The sequence below is a fragment of the Cervus elaphus genome, chromosome 5 (genome assembly GCF_910594005.1).
Source record: "Cervus elaphus chromosome 5, mCerEla1.1, whole genome shotgun sequence".
NCBI classification, from domain to species: Eukaryota; Metazoa; Chordata; class Mammalia; order Artiodactyla; family Cervidae; genus Cervus; species Cervus elaphus.
Window position 1 is genome coordinate 117,056,778 of NC_057819.1, and position 26,786 is coordinate 117,083,563.

General features: G+C 58.3%; 2 protein-coding genes across 2 annotated transcripts; one reads left to right on the plus strand and one right to left on the minus strand.

Moving 5' to 3' along the window:
• Positions 1-359: 359 nt before the first annotated feature.
• Positions 360-1,619, minus strand: LOC122693248 (translation initiation factor IF-2-like). Its single transcript, XM_043900792.1, has 3 exons — positions 1,603-1,619; positions 995-1,556; positions 360-779 (listed from the first exon to the last, which is right to left on the minus strand). Exons 1-3 carry the CDS (start codon positions 1,617-1,619, stop codon positions 627-629), a joined length of 732 nt encoding a protein of 243 aa, XP_043756727.1. The 3' UTR covers positions 360-626.
• On the plus strand, positions 1,315-26,571 carry FMNL1 (formin like 1). The gene is given in 28 exon segments (XM_043904880.1): positions 1,315-1,746; positions 10,681-10,764; positions 12,302-12,415; positions 13,152-13,225; positions 13,596-13,679; positions 14,007-14,144; positions 16,253-16,361; positions 17,049-17,125; positions 17,317-17,410; positions 18,305-18,379; positions 18,687-18,797; positions 19,797-19,946; positions 20,435-20,536; positions 20,706-20,958; positions 21,177-21,391; positions 21,393-21,507; positions 21,717-21,841; positions 22,491-22,693; positions 23,151-23,385; positions 23,547-23,615; positions 24,456-24,536; positions 24,625-24,754; positions 24,865-25,028; positions 25,280-25,381; positions 25,529-25,624; positions 25,914-26,034; positions 26,205-26,303; positions 26,553-26,571. Coding segments are annotated over 27 exon segments (3,342 nt in total). The 5' UTR covers positions 1,315-1,617; the 3' UTR covers positions 26,297-26,303; positions 26,553-26,571.
• Positions 26,572-26,786: the final 215 nt, after the last annotated feature.

Below are 26,786 nucleotides of genomic sequence, written 5' to 3' on the forward strand. Positions count from 1 at the left end.
GGGTCCTCGGTCCTCAATGCCTTGACAGAGCAAGGAAGGACCAACTGAGAATCCCCACAAATTAGGTAGGGAGCAGGAGGGACCCCTGAAAGAGAAAAGCCTCACATTCAGGCTGGAGATTGTGCCCAGACCTAGGATTCTACCCTCCACCTCCGAACACTCTCTGATCCTCTGGTCCATCCTGAATGAGAGGGCAAGTAGAAGGCCAGGCCAAGGCACTGGAGATTTTTCAGGTGGACAGAAAGGAGGCCTGTTTCTGCTCTTTATTAACTGTAGGTCTTTGGGCAAGTCACACTGAGCCTCAATCTCCCCCTCTAAAATGAGGATATCAATACCTACCTTCCCTGGTCATTGTTAGGATGACGGAAAGAAGACCTCTGGAAGTACTGCTGTAATTGCCAGACTTCAGAGACTCTCATTCGCCAAGGTGAGTGAGAGGCCACTTTAGTTAGATCCCTGGAGGTGACAGCGTCAAGATTTTCCCCCCCTCTCTTCAGTGCCTGCTTCTTTCCCAGCGTGGATGCTGGCCTTAATCCTCTTGTTCCCCAACCCTGCGCTTCTCCTTGAGACCGCCTTGATGGTCTCCAGACTCTGTCAGTCTGCCTTTTTCCATGGGCACCTCCATTCTAAAGGCCCTGAGGATGCTGGCACGGGCGCAGAGTCGGTTCAGAGTGGAACAGGTCGCAGGGGTCTCCACTGGCCTGGATCTGCACCCCCCACCCCTGCTTTGGTGTTCTTATTTGTCCATGGTTCCCTCTGGTCTTCAGCTCGGTCCTGGGCTAAACAGAGGAGAGAAACAAGGGGTGGGGGGCCTGGAAGGGGGTTCCCACCTTCTTCGGCGGGAACCAGAGAGAAGGACGCAGCCCTTGCGCACCAGCTCCGCCGCGTCATGGGTTTCCAAGCCGCCCTCGTAGGTGCTGGCGGTCCTCAACTCCGAGGATTGCCCCCCTCGTCCCCCGGTCTGTGACCCCCTTCACCCAGACCCCGCAGGTACCCCCGGTTCCGAGCTAGCAGGAGCCTGCGGTTCTAGGACCCGGAGGCGCCGCCGAGCGCGCCGCCGCCTCTGCCTCGCTTCTGTCGCTCCCGCTCCGGCAGGTGAAGAGGCGCCCGCCGCCCCCTCTGCGGCAGGTGAAGCGGGTCGGTAGCCCCCTCTCTGCAGCGCGATGGCTGCGGTGGACCCCCGGCCGGCGCCCGGCGCCCGCCCCCTCCCTCCAGCCCGCCCCCCTGGGGCTGGGTGCGTAGCGGCGGCGCCGAAATGCGGTTTGCGCGCACGGGGAGAGACAGCAGAAGTTAGAAGATCGCCGAGGGGGGAGCCCGCGCCGCAGCTTCCTGCCCCCGGCCCAGCCCTCTGGCCCCGGCGGCCTGCAGCCTGACTTCCTCCCCCCACCCGCAGCTCGCCGCCCGGCTCCTCGGACGGGGCCGCCCCGATGGGACGCCGCGCCCCGGTCCCTGCGCGCCGCTGATCCGAGCGCCCGCGTCGCCGAACCCCTGCCACCGCCGAGAGCCGCAGCCCTCCTCGCCCCCCCCCCCCCCCCAGGCCAGGAGCCTTGTCCGCCCTCCCCGGGAAAGCTGGATTTCCGAGGCTGGAGGCGCCTGGCCGACTGGGTGGGGACCACCATGGGCAACGCGGCCGGCAGCGCGGAGCAGCCCGCGAGCCCCGCCGCGCTGGCCCCCAAGCAGCCCGCGGCGCCCAAGCAGCCCATGCCCGCGGCCGGAGAGCTGGAGGAGAGGTTTAACCGGGTCCTGGTGAGTATGACCCGCGGTGCGCGCGGCTCGGGCGTAGGGTAACAGGGGCTCGCCAGGCGTCCCCGCCCCCGGGGGCTCAGGTACCGCTTGGAGATCCCCGGCGGCCCCTCCGGGGGGGTGGGAGTGACCGTGGTTTCTTTCAGAGTGACTTAGCACTCTCCCCCCAAAACTTTCTTCTGCGATCGCCCAGCCTCCCTCCCCAAGACACCCCCTCCCCCAGAGCTTCTGGGTCTAAAGGTCTAAACAAAAATGTCCTGTGAGGAAGTTGTGAGCTCGACGGTGCTGTGGGGTCCCGGGGGCACCCCCTTTCCCTCTGCACGCAGGCCAGGCTGCCGGGTGCAAGTCTGGAGCATCTGCTTGTGTTTGGGGTCCTGATCTGCTGGTGTCTGAGCTGCTGGGAGCTGGGTTGTCAGGTCAGGCGGAGGTGCTGGCTGTGTTTCTCCCTCCCTCTGTCAGGGAGTGCTTGTCTGTGGGTCCTTCTCTTGGGCCTCCCCTGCACCCACTGGAGGGATTCAGGTTAGGAAGGGCGGGGTCAGGATGGGTTGGTAGCTCTGGCTTGGGGTGGAGCAAAAGTCCGAAAGCCCCCCTCCCACACTGTCACCTGCTCCACGAAATTGGGGGCGCTTGGGGACTAGGCCACCGGGGAGGAAACCACCAGCTCAGACGGAACCTGGAGGCAGTTGGTGGGTGGGGGCTCCAGAGCTAAGTCAGGGTGCCCTAAGACCCGGTGGAAGAAGGAGGGCGATAGGCCCCTCATTCTCACTTCCTTCTGCCTACCCCAGCCCTGTCCCAGGCTCCCTTCTCTAACTAATTGCCTGGTGGCCTGTCTGCTGTCAGCTCCCTCTCCAGACCGTGGGTGACAGGCAAATAAGGCCGTGCATTTCCCCAGAGGCACTTCCAAGTCTGAGCAGGCTGGCACTGCAGGTCTGAGGGTGGGGGCCCAAGGGAGCTGCAGGCAGCAGAGCCATGCAGGCCGGTGGCCGTCCCTTCCACTGCCTTGACATCACTTCCCCTCCCCTGGCCTGCCGTGAGGCCCTACTTGCCAGATCCTCTGCATGGCCCCTCCTAACAGTTCCTGGAAATCTTGGCTGCTGCCCCCTCCCAGGAGAAAGCCTAGGAGGGATTGGAGGAGCTGTGGGGTGGGGGTGGGCTCTGATCTATCCACTTTGCTTGATTTGGAGAGAGGGAGGCGGGGAGAGGGAGGATACCTCACAAGGCTAGGCCCCTAGTACCCTACCTCTCCACCTGCTTCCCTTTCCCCAAACCCATGGCTGCACAAAGCTGAGTGGAGCGGAGCAGAGTTGGAAGGGGGAGAAGGGGCCATCGGGGGAGTCTGAGTTAGTGATGGATCCCTGGACCCCAGCCAGCCTGAATGGGGGGACACCATTCTGTCTTTGCCCTTAAGTGTCTATGGATGGGGGTTTGGGCTTTCGGGGTGAGGCCCAGGCCCCAGTCCGCGCGTTCTCTGTTACCAAGAAGAGATGGGGAGGAGCTGTGTGAATAATTCAGACCCCTGGAAAATCCAAAAGTCAAGGGTAATGCCTGTGTAGGACTTGATTGCCCTGCTTGCATTTTTTTTTTTTTGCCTTTGCTCTGATTGGCTGAGTCTGACACTGAATGCCACTGGGGTGCCTGAGAACCAGGGCGTGGAGAGTGGAGGCCCAGAGAGGGGTCTGAGGGTGTCTTGGTGGAGACAGAGGTGGTGGCTGGGTGGAAATCTAGGGCAGCAGCACCCACTGGGTCTCACCCCTCCCAACCCCCAGGAACCTTAGTGTGTTTACACTTCCCCCTTCTTCCTGGGAGGGATCAGCCTGTCCCATGTCTTGCATGAGCAGAACACACCCAACCCCAGGTCTCTTGGCTAAGAACCTGGCTTCTCTAACTCCTCACCGTGTCCTGGGGTGACAGTCCTTGGCTCCTGCCTGAGGCTGGCTGGGGCTGTGGATTTGGCTAAACCTAGTGTGGCCCAAGGGTAAAGAATCTGCCTGCAATGGGAGAAACTTAGGTTTGATCCCTGGGTTGGGAAGATCCCTGGAGATCTTGGAGAAGGGAATGGCTACCCACTTCAGTATTCTTGCCTGGAGAATCCCTTGGACAGAGGAGCCTGGCAGGGTACAGTCCATGGGGTCGCAAAGAGTCAGACACGACTGAGCCACTAACACACACACACACACACACACACACACACAGGGCTAGTAACAAGGATTACAGGAGGTGCCTCCATGGCGCCGTAGTAAAAAATCCGCCTGCCAATGCAGGAGACATGGGTTTGACCCCTTGGTCTGGAAGGTGTCCACTGGAGTAGGAAATGGCAACCCAGTCCAGTATTCTTGCCTGGAAGATTCTATGGAACAAGGAGCCTGGTGGGCTACAGTCTATGGGGTTGCAAAGAGTCAGACATGACTGAGCGACTGAGCCCTGCACATCCTCCATCTGAACGCTGCCTCCTTGGCCAGAGCTGAGTCCTGTCCTCAGTGAATATCTAAGAGGAGAACCTCAGACTGCTGAGGGGGTGGGCCTCACACATCCAGGGATCCTCCAGTCTGGATGGGGGAAGCACAGACAGCCTTCTCCTTGGGATCTAGTCACATGTCCCCAGGGAACCTCTTCCTATCACTGAAGCTCAGCCCTTTCCTCCTGGGTGGGGAGTAGGATCCCATACAAAACTACTGCTTGGCTTTTGGCAGTGGGAGCCCTCTTGTGGGTTAGGGGTGCTCCGACCAGACCCACTGCTAGACAGGAGTTGAGGGTGCTTGTTTTCCCTTTCCCCAGGGGCAGCCTCTTTCCCAGGCAAGAATGGGTGGCGGGGGTTCTTTTTCCAGGGAGGCTGTGAGAGAGAGGGGTGCCCCGGCTTAAAATGGGAGTGGGGAGAAAGAGCAGGTTGTGCCAGGGTTTCCGCCTGCTGCCTTAGCAACAGCGGAGGAGCGATGGCTGCCCAGAGACACGGGCCTGCTGCGATAGTGGGAAACCAGCCCGCCAAGCTCTGCGCTCTTGCCTCTCCTACGCCCTGCTGAGCGCTGGGTGTCTTCCAGACCCTTCAGGCCTTCCCCTGCAGGGGTCAGGGTTTGGGACGGCAGGGCACTCTTTCCAAGGCCTGCCGGAAGTGCCAGGTTTGCAGTCTGGCCTAAGGTATCCCTGAATCTTTCTGGGCAGGGAGGAGACTGTAGCCCTGGGGCAAAGGGATCAAGGGAAGGCGCTGTGATGTGCTGGAGGCCAAGTGATGCTGGCATCTGAGAGGAGAGGAATTCACCAGATGGGCCTGGCGCCCTGGGATGCCCTTAGCATGTGCCCAAGGTGGTGTGCACCTGGCCAGGCTGTGTGGGGAGGTCAGGACAGTCTGAAGCAGGGTGTGGCTGCTGGGAGTCCTGCTTTTAGCTGGACCCTTCCCTGTGGGGACTAGGACTGGAGGTGAAGGGCAAACGTGGGTATGTTATTCTGTCGACTGCAACCAAGGCACTGCCTTTTCGATTGGTCCCTCCTCTGGGGTGGGCCAGATGAAGTTTGGTGCATGGAGCTGTGAGGTCACTCCGACCCTGTGTCTCCTGTCTCTGGGGTCTCACATGGAGGATCCCGGTGGGGCTGTGGCTCTGTGGTCAGAGGCTGGGCTGGGCTGGGCAGAGGCCGTGGGATGCCATTCCCAGCAAGCAGGCCTGGCACATGCTGCCCCTGGAGACCCGGGGATGTGGTCGGCGTGATTCACAGTGACATCTGGGACCAGTTGGCCAAGAGCTGGAAGGGGGAAATGGGCAGGAACAGGTGGGGCTGCTCTCGGGCCACCTCTGCATTTTTCCTGGGAACACGGAGCCCTGGGAGGTGGCTTAGGCTTCCCAGCCTCTAAGAAGGGCAGGGGTTACTCATGGGAAAGGCGGAGGAGCTTCCTTGGGCTTTGGGGTCATGAAGCTGAGGATTTGAGCTTCGTCCTGGCCACTTACTACCTCTGTGACCTTGAGCAGGTTACCCACACGCTCTGAGCTTCAGTTTTCCTCATGTGTAAAAAAGATAAGAAAAATGGTTATATGTCAAGGACTCCCCTGGTGGTTCTGTGGTTAAGACTCTGCGCTTCCACTGCAGTGGGCGCGGGGTCAGTCCCTGGCTGGAGAACTAAGATCCCGCATTCCACGCAGTGCGACCAAAAAATCAAAAGCGTGTGTGTACTTGCTAGGATCCTCGAAGGGATTAAATAGAATCGAGGGGATTAAATAGATGCTTAGCACGATGCCTGACACAGAGCAAGTACTCGGTAAACACTGTCCGCCGTGAGGACGGAAGGATGTTGGAACCCATTTGCTCCTCTTCATCTCGGGGGCCCCTCGAGGAGGAAGGAGCCCAGACCCTGCTCCTCCCTCCCCCACCTCCAGCTTCAAGACCAACCACAGGTGCCATCTTTAGTCTTTGACCGCCGCAGGCCAGGCTGCCCTGCCTGCCATCGCAGGCTGCCAGGTCAGCCACAGTGGGGCCTTGACGAAAGCTGCTGGTGGCCGGAAACCACGAGAGGGAGGGCCCACCTCTCCTGGAGGGTGGGGCAGCGGCTGAGCTAACGGTAGTGTGCATATGGATTGGGGGTGGGGAGGCCTGCACTTCCCTCTGAGAGAGGGTGTGCTGGGGGGGGTTCCCCAGTGAGTAAGAGCTCTGTGTGGGCAACAACAGGAAATGTAGGGTGCTGGGTGGCAGGAAACGGGGCTGGCTGTTCTTGGTTCCTCAGACAGGCCCCTGGGGTCAGGCTGTCTGAGGAAGACCCTTGGGGGCCCGGGACCCACGTTTCTCATTGCTCTGAGGGCTCCTTCTTCGAGGAAACTGAGGCTTCTTAACCAGCTGGCTTCGAGGTCACCTTGGGCAAGCGGCCTAATGGCTCCAGGCCTCAGTTTCCCATTTGTGAAATGGGGATTAGGATAGTATCTATTGGGTTGGCCAAAAAGTTTGTTTGAAGCTTTCCTGTAAGTTGTTATGGAAAACCTGGATGAACTTTTTGTCCAACCCGATACTTTGTAAGCTTGTTGTTGAGATGTAAGTCACATGGCATAGGGTGAATGTTTGGAAGGAATATTCATTATTATCATTTTTTAATCAGAGTATGATTACTTTAGGGAATATTAGTTATTGTTGTCATCACCGTTGTTAGTCTCCTACCAGCCTGAATGGTAAGAGCGGTACCCTGCTTGCCCTTGGTCCTGCCATGGGGACCCTTCAACCCCGATGGGAGAAGCTGTTAGCTTTGTGGGGTTCTCAGCACCTGATCCTAGGGCCAGGTTACCCCACATCCTCCTCTACGCCTTGGATTGCTTATAAGAGCCCTAGAAAATCTATGTACCAGAATTTTGAAAAGTGGATAAAATCGATTGTTTCTGGAGCTGCACTGACAGCCCTGAGACCAAGGTTGAGGCTACATAGAGGTGGGCGGGGGAGATGGATGGGGAAGTGGGGGCTTGCTTCTGGATCCATCAGGCTGTGGAATCCCTGTGGGGCTGGTCTGAGAATTTGGGCTGGTGCCCAAGCTCAAGGGCATCCTGGGGCTTGAAGGGCTAGGCGTCCTAGGGAAAGGGTGGGCAGGTGTGTCGGGATGGAGTCTCAGCTCAAACTGAAAGTGAAACCGGAGGGTGTGGCTGTGTCCAGATGTAGCTGGAGCCCCTTCAGTTTCCAGGGACACCTGCCAAGATGTCAGGGAGGCGGAGTTGGGGATGGCGTCCAAGAGGCTGGTCTTGAGTGTGCAGGGCTGGAGGCCCCCTGACACCCAGAGAGGGGGGCAGGAAGGAGGCCGAGTGATCCCCCACACATTCTAATAGAAGCTTCTCTCAGTCAGGGTCACGGTCACGCCTGGAGAGATGAGTCGCCCTCACAGCAGCGGGGGAGGGGGCTGAAGGCTCAGTTTGGTTTTTTGGCAGAGCTTTGGAGATAGGTCCGCTTTATCCGGCTCTTTTCACAAACTTCTGTCCTCCACACATCCCTCGCCTTGGGGGCTTCAGTGGACTCCCACGACCCCTCAACCTGCGACATGTCTTTTCATCGTGGTTTGCCCCTGTAGAGTATTGTTACATCAAAACACGGCACCTCACCGGGTGGTCCTGGGAGCCCTGAGTCTGAGGCAGGAGGGAAATGTGCCCATTTTATGGAAAAGGAAAGTGAGGCTGAAGGAGGCAGAGAAGTAGTCAGGCTAGGTGGGTCCCCTGAGTCCAGCTCAGGTCCTCCACGACACAGCCGCCTCCCTCCCCTCCCCTCACAGGAGGTGGGTGTCTCCCCCCACATAGAGACACCTGGACTTCACGATCCTTTCCTACCTCATATGAGCACCATCAGCCAACCTCCTGCTTGTCTCTCAGCTCCCAGCCCTGGGGTGCTGCCTGCTGCCTCCTCACTAAGGACCCCAAGTCTGGTGGTCTGTCGATGTTTCTAGGGTGGCCTCACCCCACTCAGAGCAAGTGGCATCACCTGTTCCCCTCTCCTGCTCCCCAGGGGACCTGTCTCTTTTGGTGGGCACCTCCAAGGAACAGCTGCTAATTAGCGCTCAGCGCTGTCAGAGCTATTTCTGATTTCCGAGCCTAAATTTAGCCCGTCTGGCAGGCTGGAATGCAGGCCTGGGGGCCTGAGGAGGCCCAGGTGGGGAAGGGGCAAAGGGGTACCTTCCCCTCCACCACCACTGGACGGGTGTGCTGGCCCAGCAGAGGCCTCCCCCTCCCCAGTAATAGCCATGGGGTGGAAGTGGGGGAGTGGACCTGGGCGCTGGTTCCCAGTCAGCTTGGGGCTCAAAGGCAGCCTGGCTCCCCTCGTCCTGGCTTCCTAACCTTGGGCAGGTCATCAACCTGTGCTTGAACCTGTAGTGGACAGGTGACAGTGAGGCCAGTAATGGTAGGGATGGGGGGAGGCGGCCCTCTGTGAGCAGGGCTGGTCAGCCCTCAGGCAAAGCTGGCATCACAATTGTTGGAGTCATTATGAGGATTAGTTGCTGCCTCTAGAAGTGCTGCTGGGGCCACTCTAGGAGCCAACAAGTCCCCAGGGTGGGTGAGGAACCCCAAGACCCCTATCAGAAAGCAGCGATCCCCTCTAAGGCTAAGCTGCTAAGCCCTCCCCCACTCCTCTGCACCCTTCCCCTCCCCCCTCCCCAACTCCTTCCTCTGTGCTGGCCACTAGTCCAGGTTCCCTGACGTTGCCTGCCTTCTCTCTGCTTCCTCCTCCCTGTCCAGTCTTGGCTCCCCCACCCCCTCCACCTCAGCTCTGCCCCACCCTGGGTCTCTGTAGGGTGGAACGATGGATCAGGAGAGCCCAGGGAGAGAGACAGAGACAGACACAGAGGATGGGCCCAGGGAGGACTTCCGGCCAGTAGGACCCTGGTCTGGGCTCCAGGGCCCCTTTCCTGGGCGGGCAGTCCCTTCCAGAGGGCAGGAGCGGTCCAGGCCCTTGGCGCCAGGTTGGGGGAGGGTGGCAGATGAGACCGGGGGCGGTTTCCTCAATCCAGGCTCACTTTCGCAACGGGGAGAGGGATGACGTAGCCCCATCCCCAGACTCCCGCTCGGGGAGGGGGCCGGGTGGACAGGCTGTTTCGCCTCTCAAGTGGGGCCCTGGCCGGAAAGCTTGGGCAACCAGGGGCCAAGGGCACCCAGCTTCCTGTTGTCTGGGGCTGACCGAAAGCTGTGATTTTGGGGGTGCGATCTGGCCAGAGCCCCAGAATTAGACGCAGCACCCCAGAGAGGAAGCTGGCTGAGAAGCCTCGGGTGTGGGTGTGGCCCCGTCTCTGCTCCAGCTGTGGCATTTGCTCAGGGCCACGTGACCGAGGATGTGTAGTCTGAGCCATCAGCGTGGATGGTGGGGTGGTGGGGGTGGGCTCCTCCATCCTGGGCTGGGTCTCCCCAAGGTTCCCACATCACCACTCAAGACTCTGAGCTCCTTGAGGGCCAGAACTGTTTTTGGGACCTGACACCTATTAGACCCTCAATAAACCTGGGTTTTACTGAAATGAGGTGAACTGGCATTATCTCCTGGTTCTATTAGGGAGACACTCACAGTCCGGGGGGTGGGCTTCCCAGGAAGACCCTGGTGCTGGTGGTTCCTGGTGATTCCATAGCCCTAGGTGGGACCCTAAGCTTGTCCTGTGGGGAGAGGCTTGGCAGCCGCCTTGCAGCCTTGTCATCTGTGGCTGGGGGAGGAGGGCCCGGGCAGAGCAGCTGACCTTTCTTAGTTCTGGAGGGGAGTCCCAGCCTGGGCCACCAGAGCCACAGACCCAGCGCGCTGCCTGCTCTCCCCGGTTCCTGTGATGGAGTGGCCTTCCCCTGGAATCTCCCTGGGCCCTGCAGCGGTGATCACCTGCTGGGAACTCCCTGCCTGTCTGACTTCATCCCCCTCGGCCTGTCCCCAACTCCTTCTGTCCCGAAGTGATGAGGCGGGAGGGTGCTGGGAAGGGCTGGGGGCTGTTGGGGGCTGTCCTTGCAAGCGGCTTTGTGGTGCTCATGAGACACAGGCGCCCTGAGCTGGGACTAAACACATGTGGTGTCTGTTGGCACATGGGAACAGAGCATGGCGCACGCCTGGCCACACTTGGGCTTGAATGAAGATGGGTCCCTGTTAGCTTTCCACCCAAATGGGAGAAGAGATGATACGTGCTTATCACACATGGGGAAACGAGCCCAGAGGGGCCTGAGATCCCCGGAAGTCAGGCTGAGAACCCACGCTCTTGCCTCCATTGCAGGAGTGACAGACAGAACTCAGGCCTCGGAGTCAGGCAGGCTCAGGTTCAAATCCCAGTGTCACTTTCCAGTTGTTGGGCCTTCGGAGAGGTGTTCCACGTCTGGGCCTTGGTGTTCTCCTTGGCTAATTCTGCTTATCTCCAGGGGTGAGATGGGGATAGGGAGTGGTCTCTAGGGGGTCCCCTGAAGACACCCAGGCTCCCCTCCCCTGAATGTTGGATCTCCAGACTCAGCCTCTTCACCTGGTTGTCTTCCTCCCCAGAACTGCATGAACTTGCCCCCGGACAAGGTCCAGCTGCTGAGCCAGTATGACAACGAGAAGAAGTGGGAGCTCATATGTGACCAGGTGGGCACAGGCCCTGCCTGTCATCCGGTGCCCTGCCCTCCAGGCTGGGACGGGTAGGGGAGGGGACACTGCCACGCTGCTGCGGGGTCACGACCCTGCCCAGGGGCCAGCATGGTGTCTGGGAGGGTGCTGAGGGCGTGGAATCCCGTTCTCTTGGGCATGGGCCTGATGAGACATGGGCCTGATGAGCTGGACCTGATGAGACATGGGCCTGATGAGCTGGACCTGATGAGACATGAACCAGGCTGGATCTGCCCTCTGAAGAGCTGGGGCAGGGGCTGGCCCAGGGCAGAGGCCAGTGCGGCTGGGCCCACATCCCCATCCTTCCTGCTGAGCTTCCTGGAGCAGCCTCTGGGCTGGGGAAGAGCAGGTGCAGTCCCGGAGTTGGACATCTTTGTTCCACCCCTTGGGGGGTGGGGAGGAGCGTCAGGAATCCCTGTCCTCCTTTGACCTTGGGTCCAGAGGACCTGCAGTCAATCAAGCCGCTTCCCAAGTCAGCCAGCTCCCAGACGGCAGAGCTGGGACCAGAGCCGCTGGCTCCCCGGGGCTCAGTCAGGTGTCTGGGTTTGCTGCCTTCTTGGCTCAAGCTGGCTGCCCGGGCCCTCTGGCTGTGGGGCCGCTGTCCATGGTAGCAGCTAGGACCCCTCTTGTACAGCCGGGGTGGGGTGGGGCCTGGCTGCTGCAGTGATTCAGCAAGGGAGGGAGGCTGGGGGGTGGGGATTTGGGGAGCAGGGAGCCTCCCCTGGGAGCCAGGGCTGGGCCTTCGGCTCCAGCTAATGGACTGGGATGGGAGGAGCTGGCAGGGCAGGAGTCTGGGAGGTGAGGGCGGGGAGCTGCCTCTGGAGGTTTCGGGGCTGGGGTAGGGGTCTTTGTTTCTCGGCATCTCAGGTTGGGCACATAGAGGCCTGGGAGAAGTGAGGGGTTGAGGGTGGTGGCAGGCATATCTGAGGGGTCTGGTTTGGGAAGGGAGGGAGCTCCTTTGGGCAGGGGACTCTGGTGTGGCCTCCACCTCTTGTCTGAGTGGCTCCTAGAGCCCTGGGTGGGGCCGCTGTGTTGAGCACTGGATACTCACACACACAGGTCCCTATAGGATAGCTGGGACAGAGCCCTAGGGGAGGGAACCCCAGCCTGCCAGGTGCTGGCCCCTCCTCAGGCCCCTCCAGATTGTTCTTCTGCCTTGTATTCCCAGCTCTGGGCCGGGGTGAGGCCCAGGGAGGGCAGCAGGCTGCGAGGGTGCCACCTACTGGCCTACCCGGGTCTCCCCCGCCAGGGTAGGGTGTAAGGTAGCACTGACCCCTCCACACTGCACCCAGGCTGTGACCATGAAGGAAAGGGATGGCCTGGCCCAGGACCGGGGATCTCTTAAAGTGGCCCGGTGGATTCTTTGGGTTTGTGCCTTTGATATTCTAGGTGGGGGGTTTTAAGACAGCCTGGGACCTCAGATCAGAGCTGAGAAAGAGGCTTTGGGACAAGGGCTGGCCATTTGCCCTGGGGTGGCCCTGGCTGGTACCCAGTACACCCCACTCCATCTCTGCAGGAGCGGTTTCAAGTCAAGAACCCCCCAGCAGCCTATATCCAGAAGCTGAAGAGCTACCTGGAAACCGGTGGGGCCAGCCGAAAAGTAGCAGCAGACTGGATGCCCAACCTTGGGGTATTTGTTCCCCTCTTCCGCTCTGTCCCTTCCCCTGCACTTTGCAAGCACTGGGGCAGCTGGAGGAACTGTGCATGTGAACTCTTCTGCAGACCTGTGTGGGCACACAGATGAGGGTGTATATACACGGGACTGCAAGTGCCCTGGGTGTGCACTTTTATGGGTTCCTCTGCAGCTCCTGTTTGTGCTCTGATGTGTACACTTGTATGTATTTGTGTAGTGTATACGTACACGTGGGCACACTGTGTGCCCAGGCATGGATGTGTGTGTGTATTATGTGTGCCCTTCTGTGTCCACATATGGATGTATGTGTATCGAGTCCTTAAACAGGGGTGTGTGTGTGTGTGTGTGTGTGTACCCCGTGTGTCTGTATGTGGATTTGTATCTTATGTCTGTGTACCCCCTATACTTGTTAATGGATGTGCACATGTGTGTGGGTACCCAGGGTGTTCATGTTTGAATGTGTGAGTATCCTTTGTTTACGTGTATGTGTGTGTGTGCATGTAAGGAGGCATTGGTGTGCCTCTTTTGTGTCTGCACATGGCCCTGTGGCGTACACCCTGTGTGTTTGTGTAGGTGGAGTACGTATGGCCTGAGAATGCTTATTCTGCCAGGCAGTTGTGTGGAGGTGGTGGGGGCGGCTGAGCGTGAAAGGCCAGTTGTGGGGGGCGGCCGGGCCCTGTTGTCTGAGGCCCGGGGCCCCACCCATCAGACTCCCCCTGTTTTTGGCTCCTAGTTTAAGAGGCGAGTTCAGGAGTCCACGCAGGTGCTCCGGGAACTGGAGATCTCTCTGAGGACCAACCACATTGGGTGAGTGAGGGCTTGGATTTCCGTGGGGAGGATGGGGGAGGGAGAGAGCTCTGCCAGCGGGGGGCCCCTGGGGGCCCCTTACTATCCTCCCCATGCCCGCTCCAGGCTGTGCCTGTGGGCCACCCCTCCAGGATGGGGGTCCAGAACAGCTCCCCTGCCTCCTTTCCTGCCCAACTTTGACTGGTCCCTTGAGCCGTGGTTGGGCCGTGGGTCCTGCCCGAGTCCTAGCATCCTCCCGTGGCATCACCGGGTCTTCTGAGGCGGGGGCTGGTTGCTGTCTTCTGGGGGGAGGGCCCTGGGGCCCCTTGCTGTGCCCACTCGGGTCGGCACCCCCTCCTGGCCGATGCTCAGGGAGCCCTGTGTCCTGCAGATGGGTGCAGGAATTCCTGAACGAGGAGAACCGCGGCCTGGACGTGCTGCTCGAGTACCTGGCATTCGCACAGTGCTCCGTGGCGTAAGCTGGCCCTGCCCTCAGGCCACCCCTGAGTCCACACCTTCCTGCCGCTCGCCCACTCCTTGGCCACTTCCAGACAGCGCACCCTGGGCCCAGTCTGCAGCCCTGCAGTGGACCCCGAGCGAGGCCCCTTCCTGAAGGCCCGCTGTGGACGGGGAGGGACGGGGCCTGTGCCGGCCAGCTGGGACCTACTAGGGCCAGTCCTGCGTCAAGAACACACGCTGTTGCTCCTCCGGCCCCTAGCCTCTCCTGCAGTCTCCCCCGGTGCCCCGCGCCCCTCTAAGGGCCCTGCTGGGCTGGCCTCCATCCACAGTCTAACCCCCGCAGGTACAATATGGAGGCCACAGACAATGGGGCCCCGGGCTCTGAGAAGAGCAAGCCGCTGGAGCAGTCAGTGGAAGATCTGAGCAAGGGCCCGCCCTCATCCTTGCCGCCCCCAACCAAGAGTCGCCACCTGACCATCAAGTATGTGGGGCCCCCTCGGTTGGGGTGGCAGGGGCGGGGTGAATGGAGATTTCACCCCTGACCGCTGTACTCAGCCTGCTCCACCTGGGCCCTGGAGGTGGTGGGAGGGCTGCCTGGCATCGGGGATCAGAGTAAGGGCCTCACACAGGGCTCAGGAGATGGGTGTGTTAAGAAGCCTTTGGGGTGAGCACTTAGAGGCTGGAATTTAAGGGGGGGTGTGGGATAAGGAGGGGGTTTGTGGGTCAGGGGGACCCCTCTTGTACTCGTCTAACCCCCTGTTTTCTCCCACGCGGCCTCCAGGTGCCCCCCTTCTCCCCGGTACGTAGCTGCCTAGGGGCTGGTGCATGCCTGGTCAGCTCCCAGGGTGGTGGTGGGATTGGGTGAGGTGTTCAACTCAGGTGACACCCCTGGATTCAGCTGCTTTGGATATGTCAGCCTACCCTAACTTAAGACATCCAGCTGGGAAGGCAGGAGAGGGGAGATGGCCCTGAACCCTCGTGTGGACCCCGGGTGCCTCCCTTCCGTCTCTGGGACAGGAAACCAACTTCATCTTAAGACCCAAACTCTCACAATATATTTCTTTCTTTCTTCTTCTTTTTAAAATTTTTATTTATTTGGCTGTGGCAGGTCTTCGTTATAGCATGTGGGATCTAGTTCCCTGACCAGGAGTTGAACCCGGGTCCCTTGCATTAGGAACACAGAGTCTCAACCCCTGGACCAGCAAGGAAGTCCACCCCTGCTCCCCATTTTTAAATTTTTTAATAGTTTTTATTTATTTATTTTTGGCTGTGCTGGGTCTTTGTCGCTGCATGGGCTTTTCTCTAGTTGATGAGAGTAGGGGCTATTCTTCATTGCAGTGTGGGCTTCTCACTGCAGGGGCGTCTCTTGTTGCAGAGCACGGACTCTGGGGTGCTTGGGCTCAGTAGTTGTGACTCGTGGGCTCTAGGGCACAGGTTCAGTAGTTGTGGCTTAGTTGCTCCACAGCATGTGGGATCTTCCCAGATCAGAGATCGAACTCGAGTCTCCTTTGTCTCTTGCATTGGCAGGCAGATTCTTTACCACTGAGCCACTGGGGAAGCCCTCCCCAATTTCTTTGTTCATCCATTCAACAAACATTTTTTAGCATTTACTATGTACCAGGCATTTACTATGTACCAGGCATGCTGGTAGGTGCTCAGGTGACAGATGACACTGCCCTTGGGAGTCTTCCATCTAGGAGGGGACAGTGTGTGACAGGCTGTCATGGAGGTATGACTGTGAGCTCTAAGTAGGGAAGTGGCCACTGCCTGGGCCATGAGGAAGGCATCCCAGAAGAGATGACACTGGAACTGTGTCTTGCAGGCTTTACAGGCAGTGGTGGGCATGCGGAAGGGCATTCCAGGCAGAAGGAATAGCATGAGCAAAGACTCAGAGGCATTTGAGCAATGATGGGAATGCGGCAGGCAGAGGGAGGAGTGGTGTCTCCCACTGATGTTGGAGATGGGATAGAATTGTCTTGAGGACCTGATGTGGAAGTTTGGTGGTTGTGACAAGGGGGAAAAATCACCTATCTTTTATCAAAGAATCAGTGAGCACACTCATATAGCACTTACTTTGTGCCAGGCACTGTTCTAAACTCATTTCATAGTCCCAACAACCTTATCAGGAAGGTGCTGTTATTAGCATTATTATTTTACAAAAGAGGAAACAGGCCCAAGGAGATTAAGTAATTTACCTTGCAAACCCTGAGCTGCAATTTGACCCAAGGCAGTCTGAATTCGCAAGATGGAAGATAAACCCATGTGGCCATGAGCGCCACCTTGTGGAGATCATCTTCATTGCAGTTTACAAGCTTTGGAGGTCTTTGCCTTCTATAGGCTCTCCATATATTAAGTCCCCATGATACAGCAACTCTTTTTAATGCCACCAGGTCACTGTTAGGGGTCTACTTCCCTGACACCCCCCTTAAAATCCCCCCAAAATGCCAAGCGCCAGGCCTAAGGACTGAGGAGGACTTCCTGCCTTCAGCCGGGCTCTTTGGTTGGGTGGGCAGGAAACCATCTGAGTGGTGGGGGGAACAGGAAGGGTTTGGGATTCTGATCCTTGCTGCCTCCTCCCCACCCACCCAGGTTGACCCCGGCCCACAGCAAGAAGGCCCTGAGGAATTCCCGCATCGTCAGCCAGAAGGATGACGTCCACGTCTGCATCATGTGTCTGCGTGCCATCATGAACTACCAGGTTGGCCAGCGGGCCTGGGGCCTGGGCACTGACTATCCTCCCTGGGGACTGCCTAAACTGCTGGGGTTCTGGGACCAACTGTCCCCCACCCTGTCCCCAGTGGAATCCTGGGGACGGGCTGTTAGCTTGAGTCTTAAGAGGAGAAGCACAGATTTCTGTCCCCTCCTAGCCAGGTCACCTAGAATACCCTGGACATGGCTAGGGGTGTGGACATACCTTACATGGGGGCATAGGCACCCCCATCAAGAAAGGCCAGACATCCACAGGAGAGCAGCCTCTGGGTTATTTTGTTTGGAGGGGTGATTGGTGAACCCAGTCCTTCCTCAGTCAGCGGGCCTCTCAGGACTCACTGTGTCCAAGATGGTTTTTGAACAGACAAAGGTATTTTAAAAAAGGGGCCAGGCTTTGGCTGCCACTGAAGAGGCTATGGTTGGATATAAAGAACTTCCTGGGAATTCCCTGATGGTCCAGTGGTTAGGAATCCGTGCTCTTAGTTCTGGGGCCCCAGGTTCCATCCCTGGTCAGGAAACCAAGATCCTACAAACCACCTGGCCAAAAAAAACACAACTTCCTAAGGCACTTAGATACCTGAATGACATGGTGCTCACCATGCTGGAGGTACGGGACGGGAGGGTGCTGGCAGTCCTGGGGTCTGCCCAGAGGAGCTGACCTCTCCTTTCTTCCTAGTCCGGCTTCAGCCTCGTCATGAACCACCCAGCCTGTGTCAATGAGATTGCTCTGAGTCTCAACAACAAGAACCCCAGGTGAGGTCCGGCCCCTAATCTTTCTCCGTGTCTAGATTCTCCTCCTACTTAACCCCTCACCTACTCAGTCCCCCAGTTCTCAGGACCACTGCCCATCAGCTTCCCTGTCCTCCTCCCTAGCCAGGCCCACGTCCACCTTTGCCATGGGGCCTGCCTGTTCTCCAGGGACCACCTGCCTCTTCTCTCCCCAGAACCAAGGCCCTGGTGTTGGAGCTGCTGGCGGCTGTTTGTCTGGTGCGGGGAGGACATGATATCATCCTTTCTGCCTTTGACAACTTCAAGGAGGTAATGGAGCCCCCACCTTGCTTAGAGCCCTGTTGCTGGTAGGTGTGGCCTCTGCTGGGGGCAGCTAGAGATGCTGGGTAGGTATTTGGGGGGGGTGGTTTCCTCATCTAAAGGGAAGGTACAGGGTCACACAGGGGCACTGTCTGGGGTGACAGGGACAACTACGGGGACTTGCTGAACCTCTGACCTTCAGTTGCCAGATCCAAACTGGCCTTGATCCATACATCTCAGAGTCACTGACTCTGGTTAACAGGCTAGTTAACCAGAAGTAACTGCATGAGAGTATGATGCATAAGGCAGCATACGGTCATGCATTCCTTGAATGGATATTTATCGAGGGCCTGCTATGTGTCAGGCACAGAGTGGGCAGTTGAGTGGGCAGTTGGGATACATTAGTGAACAAAAGGAACAAAGGAGGCAGGGGAAGACAGATCATCAGTGATACAATAAATAAGCAGATTACATGGTGTCAGAGAATGATAAATATTCTGGGGGAAAAAAGCCAGGGAGGCTGTAGAGGGAGGGGGAACTGGGAGGTTGCTGGGTAGTCAGGGAAGACTCATGGAGAAGGTGAGATGTGAGCAAAGCTGGGAGGGGAGTGAGGGATTGGTGTGGTGGCTGTCTTCAGTAAGAGCTCATCAGGCAAATGGAATAGCAAGTGCAAAGGCCCTGAGGTAGGAATGTACTAGGATGCCAGAGTGGCCAGAATGGAGTCAGTGTTGGGGAGGGCCGTGAGAGATCAAGAGGGACGAGAGGTTTTGAGCAGGAGAATGATGTGGCCTGATTTAGATTTAATCTGAGAGGAGCCCATAGAGGCCTAAGGGGGTGGGCAGCTGGAAGACGGCTTAGGTGGTACGTCACTGGGACCTCAGTGACAGCATTCCTCCCACCCAGGTATGTGGAGAGCAGCACCGCTTTGAAAAGCTAATGGAATATTTCCGGAACGAGGACAGCAACATCGACTTCATGGTGAGCTCAGGCCTGGGCTGGGCTACCCTCGGGTGCCAGGAGCAGCTAGGAGCCTGATATCTGGGATCTGGGCTAAGCACCTGCCAAGTATGAGGACGGAGTGGTTGTGGAGGAGGGGTGGATGTCAGCAGGAGGGAGGCTGGGAGAAAGGGATGTGGGGGAAAATATGTATGGGACACAGCCTGATTAGTGGGGTGAGAAACAGAGCAAGGGTGGGGGACTTGGGGATAAACTCGGGGGTGGAAGTCACTGAGAACCCCCCACCAAGAGGATCATAGACCTGCTCACTGCCCCCCCACCCCCGCAGGTGGCCTGCATGCAATTCATCAACATTGTGGTACATTCAGTGGAGAACATGAACTTCCGTGTCTTCCTGCAATATGAGTTCACTCACCTGGGCCTGGACCTGTACTTGGAGGTTAGCCCTGCACCCCCCCACCCCAACCCCAGCCCCAACCCTGGGGACTTAACCACTTGCCTGCTGCAGATTATGCCTCAGTGGTTAGCATCTATAAAATAGGAGAACCACAGAAATAATAAAGACTATAAATGTGTAGAGAGATACTTGCTGCAAAATAGGCACCCAGACCACAGAGCCGTTGTAAGCTCTAGAACAGGCTCTGGGAGGCCCTGACACAATGGGGAGCACAGAGATTCTGAGCCAAAGCAGGAACTGGCTCTTGCTGTATGCGTCTGGGTCATGGGAGAGTTCTTTGCTCTGGGGAGGGTGGGCAGAGGGGCTTGGTACTTCCTGGTTCGGCCTGAGCAGACAAGCTGTAGCTTTCCTCTGATTTCTTTGTGAGGCTTCCCAAGATGAGCAGGGCCTTTGGAACTGGATTTTTGAAACCCAGAATCAACAAAAAGTGAAAAGCAGGCTAGGGTGATATGTCCATCCCATGGAATATTATTCAGCCACAAAAAAGAACAAAGTACTGATACATGGTACAATAGGGATGGGCCTTGAAAACTTTATGCTATTATGCTCAGTGAAAGAAGCCAGACACAAAAGCCATATATTGTATGATTCCCTAAAATGAAATGTCTGTCATAGGTAAGTCCAGTAGAGATAGAAAGATTGGTGGTTGCCAGGGGCTAGAAGAGGAGAGGATGGGGGAGTGGTTGCTATTGGGGACAGGGTTTCTTTTGGGGGTGATGTTCTGGAATTAGGTAGCGGTGAACGTTTGCACAACCTTGTGAATATACTAAAAATTACTGAATTGTACACTTTAAAAGAGTGAATTTTATGGTATATAAATTATATCTCAAAAAAAAAAAACCAAAAAAAAAAAAAAACCACCCCAACCCAAAAGTGGGCTATATCTCAGGCCCCTTTGTCTTGGCTCTGGTGGTGATGGGGGTGGTATTGGAAAGACCCCTCATACCAGGCCTTACCCTGCACCTTCCGTCCGGGGGACAGAGGCTTCGGCTCACGGAGAGCGACAAGCTGCAGGTGCAGATTCAGGCCTACCTGGACAACATCTTTGACGTGGGCGCACTGCTGGAGGACACTGAGACCAAGAATGCTGTGCTGGAGCACATGGAGGAGCTGCAGGAGCAGGTGGCCCTGGTGAGAGCTGCCCCTGAGCTGGCAGAGAGCAGGCCCGCAGAGCCCCCGGCACTGATATCAGGCACCGGTTCTAGGTGTGCGTGGGGGGGCCCGCTGAGTTTGACCTGAATCCTTTGGGTGTCTCTCTCAATGAATGTTCATTGAGATCCTCCCCTGGGCTGGACCTCTGAGGAAGGCAGGTCCCCTCTCCTCCAGGGGCTCAGACACCAGGCCTGATTTGGGTGGAGCTGGGTGCCCGGGGCCCCCTGCCAGATCAGTCTCCTCTCCATCTACCTCCTTCATCAGTGGTGTTGTGGTTCCCCCTCCTGAGAAAACTTTAGTGCTCTCAGGACTGCCCCTACTTGGGTTCAAGTGCCAGGCTCCCCCAGGGCTAAGCACATCCGGAAGCCTCCCCCAGCCCTCCAGGCAAGCACGCCTGGTGCCACCCCCTCCGTGACCGTGCCAATGCCCGGCTGCGGGTGGGAGCTCACCATTTGCTGGTGCCACAGCTCACAGAGCGGCTTCGGGACGCGGAGAACGAGTCCATGGCCAAGATCGCGGAGCTGGAGAAGCAGCTAAGCCAGGCCCGAAAGGAGTCGGAGACCCTGCGGGTGAGGTTGCGGGGAAGTGGGTTGGGCGGGAACAAGGGGTGGCCCGGGCTCCCAAGAACAGACCATCTGGGGGCTTCTAGGCTTGACACGTCCTCCCACCCCGGCAAGAGAATGGGGGCTCCGTGCCAGGCTTGCCCGTGGTTCTTAACCCCTCCCCCGGGGCTCGCAGGAGCGCTTCAGCGAGTCGACCCCTATGGGCACCTCCAGACGTTCCTCTGAGCCCGAGAAAGTGCCTGCCCCTGCCCCGGCGCGGCCGTCGGCCCTAGAGCTGAAGGTGGAAGAGCTGGAGGAGAAGGGGTTAATCCGTATCCTGAGGGGGCCCGGGGATGCGGTCTCCATCGAGATTCTCCCGGTCGCTGTGGCAACTCCGAGCGGCAGTGATGCCCCGACTCCGGGGGCGCCCACCGGCTCCCCCAGCTCAGGTGTGCAAGAGCTTCAAGCTGGCGGGGGAGGCGGGTAGGAATGGGGGCGGGGTACAGGGGGAGCCTGGGGACGACTCAGGCCGGGAGAGGTGGAAGAGGTAGGTTTTGGTTGCGGGCGTGGCTCAGGTGCAGATGGACCGCGAAGGGCCCAGTGCGCCTGCGCAGGGCGGGGAGGCGAAATTGATGCCACCTTCTTCCCGCCCCTTCCCCGGTTCTAGCCTCGGAACTCCCATCTGTAGCAGAGCCGGCTCCTGGAGCGGCACCGCCACCGCCACCTCCACCCCCACCTCCACCCCCACCGCCGCTGCCCCCACAGCTTGGTCTCCCCTCCCAGCAGGAAGCCCCACTCCTGGCGCCCCCTCTGGCCCCGCCCCTCCCAGGCAGCCCCGAGCCCCCGCCCCCGCCGCCGCTGCCAGGCGACCAGCCGCCCCCGCCCCCCGCCGCCCCCGCCGCCTCCCGGCGAGGACGGGCAGGTTCCTCCGCCGCCCCCGCCGCCTCCGGGAGGTCCCTCTGATGCTCAAGCAGGGCCTGGCTCAGAGATGGGCCCAGGTGAGTGGATTGCCCAGGGCAGAGGGTCAAGGGAAGGGAGGTTGGTCGGGGGGAGGGGGCGCCTCTGGCTTCATTGCCCTCCAGAACCTTCTGTCGGTGGGCCTCCTGCGGCCTCCAGCTTGCCTTGTCTGCCCTCGTTGGGCCCGGGTGGGGCTCCTTCCAGCCATCCCACCACCTACTGCCCCAGTGCCCACTCCCTCTTGTCTCAGGAGTGAAGGCCAAGAAACCCATCCAGACCAAGTTCAGAATGCCACTCTTAAACTGGGTAGCCCTGAAACCCAACCAGATCACAGGCACTGTCTTCACTGAACTCAATGATGAGAAGGTGCTACAGGTGAGTATGGCTCTGCCTTGCTGCCGGTGTGGGCACTGAAGGAGGAGAGGGCTGCCTGGGTCATGCTGGGCATGGGGGGTGGTCACTTCCTCTACCCATTTTACAGAGGAGGGCATGGAGGCCCAGGAATGGGGGTTAAACCAAACTGGTTTAGTGCTTCTAGTAGAAAGTGTATCCTGATTCCCCTGGAGGCTTTCCCTCCATCCCTGTAGAGGGGCTCAACCTCCCCTAAGCCTGGCCCCTCTCTCCTCCTCTCAGGCCCCTCGCTCACCACCTTTCCACAGACACCCAGGGCCTCACTTTCAGTTTTCTAAAAGGGATGTGTACTGTTGCATCCCAGCCGTTGCTCATGCTGTCCCCCTGTCTGAATGTCCTTTTTCTATGTTCAACTCTGGCGAGTTGAGCTCTTCCTTCAGCTGAAATGGCTTGGAGTCTAGGTCCCCTGGGTGGGGTGCTGCTCTTGCTTCATCTGCTTCCCTCATTTCCCCCATCAAGGCCTGTGATCAGGTGGAGTACTGACTGGTTTGTTTCTCTGCTGATGGTTTGGTCAGGGCTGGGTAGATGGCTCTGGCACAGAGCGCAATGTTCAGCCAGGATCGCACCAGACCCCGGCCCCACCCAGTGCCACCTCCTCTCCCTGCATCCCCAGGAGCTGGACATGAGTGACTTCGAGGAGCAGTTCAAGACTAAGTCCCAAGGTCCCAGCGTAGACCTTAGTGCTCTCAAGAGTAAAGCAGCCCAGAAGGCCCCCAGCAAAGCCACACTCATCGAGGCCAACCGGGCCAAGAACCTGGCCATCACCCTGCGCAAGGGCAACCTGGGGGCAGATCGCATCTGCCAGGCAATCGAGACGTGAGTACCTCTGCCCTGGGCTTGTGGGAAGCCCAGCCCTTCTGCTAGGACGAGGTTGTTGGGCAGATCCTAGTAAAAGAGTCCCAGCTATGGGACAGAATCCATCAAGTTCATACCAACGCTGGTCAGAGGGTAGAGGAGGAAACTGTTCCCATTTTCAGGTTAAGAAAACTCAGGTCATACTGTGATTCCATGCCCAGGTGGAGATGTTTCTTTTGTCTTCTTGCTTTCTTGCACTCAGCTCAGGCATTTACAGCTTGGGTATCTGCCACTGATATATGTCTGGGTTTCCGGGCTTCCTAGCTTCCATCTTCCTCTGACTCTTATCTTTTATTCTCTTAAGCTGTTGGTAACAGCAAATATTTGAGTTCATTTATTCAATCAAGTGATGGGGTAGGGGTAGTCCTGCTCTCAAGTACTGGTGGGTGTGGAGTGATGCTGACCCCTCCCCTCACAGGTATGACCTGCAGACCCTTGGCCTGGACTTCCTGGAGCTGCTGACCCGCTTCCTGCCCACAGAGTATGAGCGCAGCCTCATCACCCGTTTCGAGCGGGAGCAGCGACCGATAGAGGAGCTGTCAGAGGAGGACCGCTTCATGCTGCGCTTCAGCCGCATCCCCCGCCTGCCCGAACGCATGAACACGCTCACCTTCCTGGGCAACTTCCCAGATACTGCCCAGATGCTCATGCCGGTGTGCGCGGGCTGGCAGGGTGGTGCGGCCTGGGCTGGGATGGGGGAGGAGGCAGCTGGCAGCCTGGTCTCCAAGAGGGCATCTGAGAGTTCTGGAGCCTCCTACCAGCTTCCCCCTCGCTCCTGCCCCAACTTACCATGCCTTCCCCATCCCGCCCCCAGCAACTGAATGCCATCATTGCAGCCTCAATGTCCATCAAGTCCTCGGACAAACTCCGCCAGATCCTGGAGGTGAGACCCTAGGGCAAGGGTCTAGGAGGCAGAGACCACCCGTGATGGCTTGTGTGTTCTGAGTTGTGTGAGAGGAAGACCCAGGCCCTGCCCTGTGACCCTGGGCTGCACCCACTGTAAGGTTCTCACTTCTCACTTTTGGTGGTGGTGGCGGTCACAGTAGCTTTGTTTGTTGTTTTGTTGTTGGTGGTGTTTACAGTTTTTGGTGGTGCTGTGTCCAGGCTTAGGATGACAATGCTAAGGTGGGGTTGGGGCCACATTCCAACAGCCCATCTCACACCCTGCCTGAGGGTTCATTAGCAGAGCCTTCTATTGTCTGAGAACCAATAGAAATGACTGAGAGGGGCATTGACCCCACAGCCTCAGATGAGGTGTGGGCAGCACAGATTTGAGTAGGAATAGGTGGCTAGGTGGTAAAGAATCTGCCTGCCAATGCAGGAAATGCAAGAGACGTGGGTTTGATTCCAGAGTCAGGAAGATCCCCTGGAGTAGGAAATGGCAACCTGCTCCAATGTTCTTGCCTGGGAAAATTCCAGGGGCAGAGAAGCCTGGGGGGCTATAGTCCATGGGGTTGAAAAGAGTCGGACATGACTGAGTGACCAAGCATAGCACAGCAGATGACCAAACTGCGTGTGCTATGGTGCTAGTTGTGCACATGTGTTAAACACGTGTCTACGTGCGTCACGGACCTGAGGCATCCATGCAGGAGTGTGGTGGCTGCTGAGTGTAGGGCTTGTTCCTGTCCACCTTGTCTTCTTGTGTCATTTATACTTTAGGGGGTTTCCTCAGCCCCGGCACCCAACTGAGCTCCCCACCACCCACCTGTCCCACCTCTTGCAGATCGTCCTGGCTTTTGGCAACTACATGAACAGCAGCAAGCGTGGAGCAGCCTATGGCTTCCGACTCCAGAGTCTGGATGCGGTAAGGAGCGGGGGAAGGAGGGGGCCCCCTGACCTTCGGGATGGGGGATGGCTGGGGGCGTGTGGCTTACAGCAGGTCCTCATTGCAGCTGTTGGAGATGAAGTCGACGGACCGCAAGCAGACACTGCTGCATTACCTGGTGAAGGTCATTGCTGAAAAGTACCCACAGCTCACAGGTTTCCACAGTGACCTCCACTTTCTGGACAAGGCCGGCTCAGGTATGGGGTGGGGGGCGGATACAGGTTGGGAGAGAGCCAGGGGAGCTCAGAATGTCATGGGACAGGAATGCTGCCTCTCTGATTCTTTGCTTCTCTACTGTCCCACTCAGTGTCCCTGGACAGCGTGCTGGGGGATGTCCGCTCCCTGCAGCGAGGCCTGGAGTTGACCCAGCGGGAGTTTGTGAGGCAGGATGACTGTGTGGTGCTCAAGGAGTTCCTGAGGGTCAACTCACCAGTCATGGATAAGCTGCTGGCAGACAGCAAGACAGCTCAGGTGGACTGGGGCTGGCCCCAGCCAGGGAGGCGGGGAGGCTGGGGTGGGGGCAAAGGACCACCTAGGTAGGGTTGTGTAGCCAAGGCCTGGAGCCCTGTGACCCAGCAAGACTGCCTTAGGGGATGGGGCAGGAGGGAGCAGCCACCTGCCTAGAGGAGAAGAGATGAAGTGGCCAGTGTCTTAGCGGGTACAGAGCAGTAGTCAGGACCCGAGGGGTCTGGGCTGGTGGGGTTGACAGCCTGTGCCCACAGGAAGCCTACGAGTCTGTGGTGGAATACTTCGGAGAGAACCCCAAGACCACATCCCCCTCCATGTTCTTCTCCCTCTTTAGTCGCTTCATCAAAGCCTATAAGGTATGTTTGTTTGATGGGCAGGCTGGGACCCATGCGGGGCATTGCAGCCTCTCCACACGGACAGTGGGAGGGGTGGGAGCTATTTCTGCTGGAAGTGGACTAGGGAAGGGATGACTCCCCTCATGCACACCCACCTTGGCTCCTCAGAAAGCCGAGCAGGAGGTGGAACAGTGGAAGAAAGAAGCAGCTGCCCAGGAGGCAGGCACCGACATCGCGGGGAAAGGGGAGCCCCAAGCACCCAAGGTAGGCAACTATTGCTGAACTTGGTACTGGGATCTAGCAAAGCTGATGCTCGTTATCTTCATCCCAGAAGATGAAGATCTTCATCTGGTTCTCCTCCATACCTTCGTTTTTATGGACCGACCCTGCCCAAGGCCAGGATGCCTCTGTAGCCTGTGGTGGGGAATGTTTTCTTTTTCCTCATGCCAGCTGTTCTTATTGTGGGGGACCAGGCAGGTGGTCTAGGGTTTAGTGGCACAGGAGGGCAGGGGATCCTGGAGCTGGAGTTATATACCCTCGCCCTCCCCCCCAGTCCCCTCCCAAGGTCCGGCGGCAACAGATGGACCTCATCTCTGAGCTGAAGCGGAAGCAGCAGAAAGAGCCACTCATCTATGAGAGTGATCGTGATGGGGCCATTGAAGATATCATCACAGGTGGGGGCTTGGCAGGGGCTGTCCTGTCCTCGATCTGTCCTACGCTGTCTTCCATCCACCCCCCAACCCTGGGGGGGGTCGGGATCTGTCTGCCTCACTGCCTCTTTGCTACTTTTTCTGTCTTTTCCCCTTTTTCCTTTCTCTCCTGGCTCCTTCCTTCCAATCCTCAGTGCTCAAGATGGTGCCCTTCACTGCTCGCACTGGCAAGAGGACGTCCAGGCTCCTCTATGAGGCCAGCCTGGGAGAGGAGATCCCCCTCTAGCCCCCAGGTACCCACCAGCCCGGCCTCGGATCCCAGTGGCTGACTCACAGCCCTGCGGGCTCCTGGGGGGTCTGAGTCGTGCTGCCCTCCCCTGGGCCAGGCACGGGGCTGGGGTGTGTTGGACAGAGGTCTGATAAACAAACAGGCTCCCTCCCACTTGCGCACAACCTGGAGGGGTGAGGTCTGTGCCCTGGTGTGGTGTCCCAACTCTGGGCAGACCCCTGGAAAAGTAAATGTCTCTCTTCTCCTCCGCCAGATCTACGGAACCAGCCCTACATCCGCGCGGACACAGGCCGGCGTAGCGCTCGTCGGCGCCCGCCTGGACCCCCGCTGCAGGTCACCTCCGACCTCTCGCTGTAGTCATTATTTCTGCAGATGGACTGCGAGGCCTGGGAGCGGGGAGGGGGGGGCGGGGAGGGGCAATCTGGGACTCAAGGAAGGTGGGACTCAGCTCGGCTGGGCCGGGCAGCCTCCTCCACCAAGGTCCCCA

What these genes read in the sequence shown, in the direction of transcription:
- LOC122693248 (XM_043900792.1), bottom strand. An exon ending in CTGCTAGCTCGGAACCGGGG is followed by an intron (nt 780 to 994) that starts GTACCTGCGGGG and finishes TCCTCTGTTTAG; the next exon opens with CCCAGGACCGAGCTGAAGAC.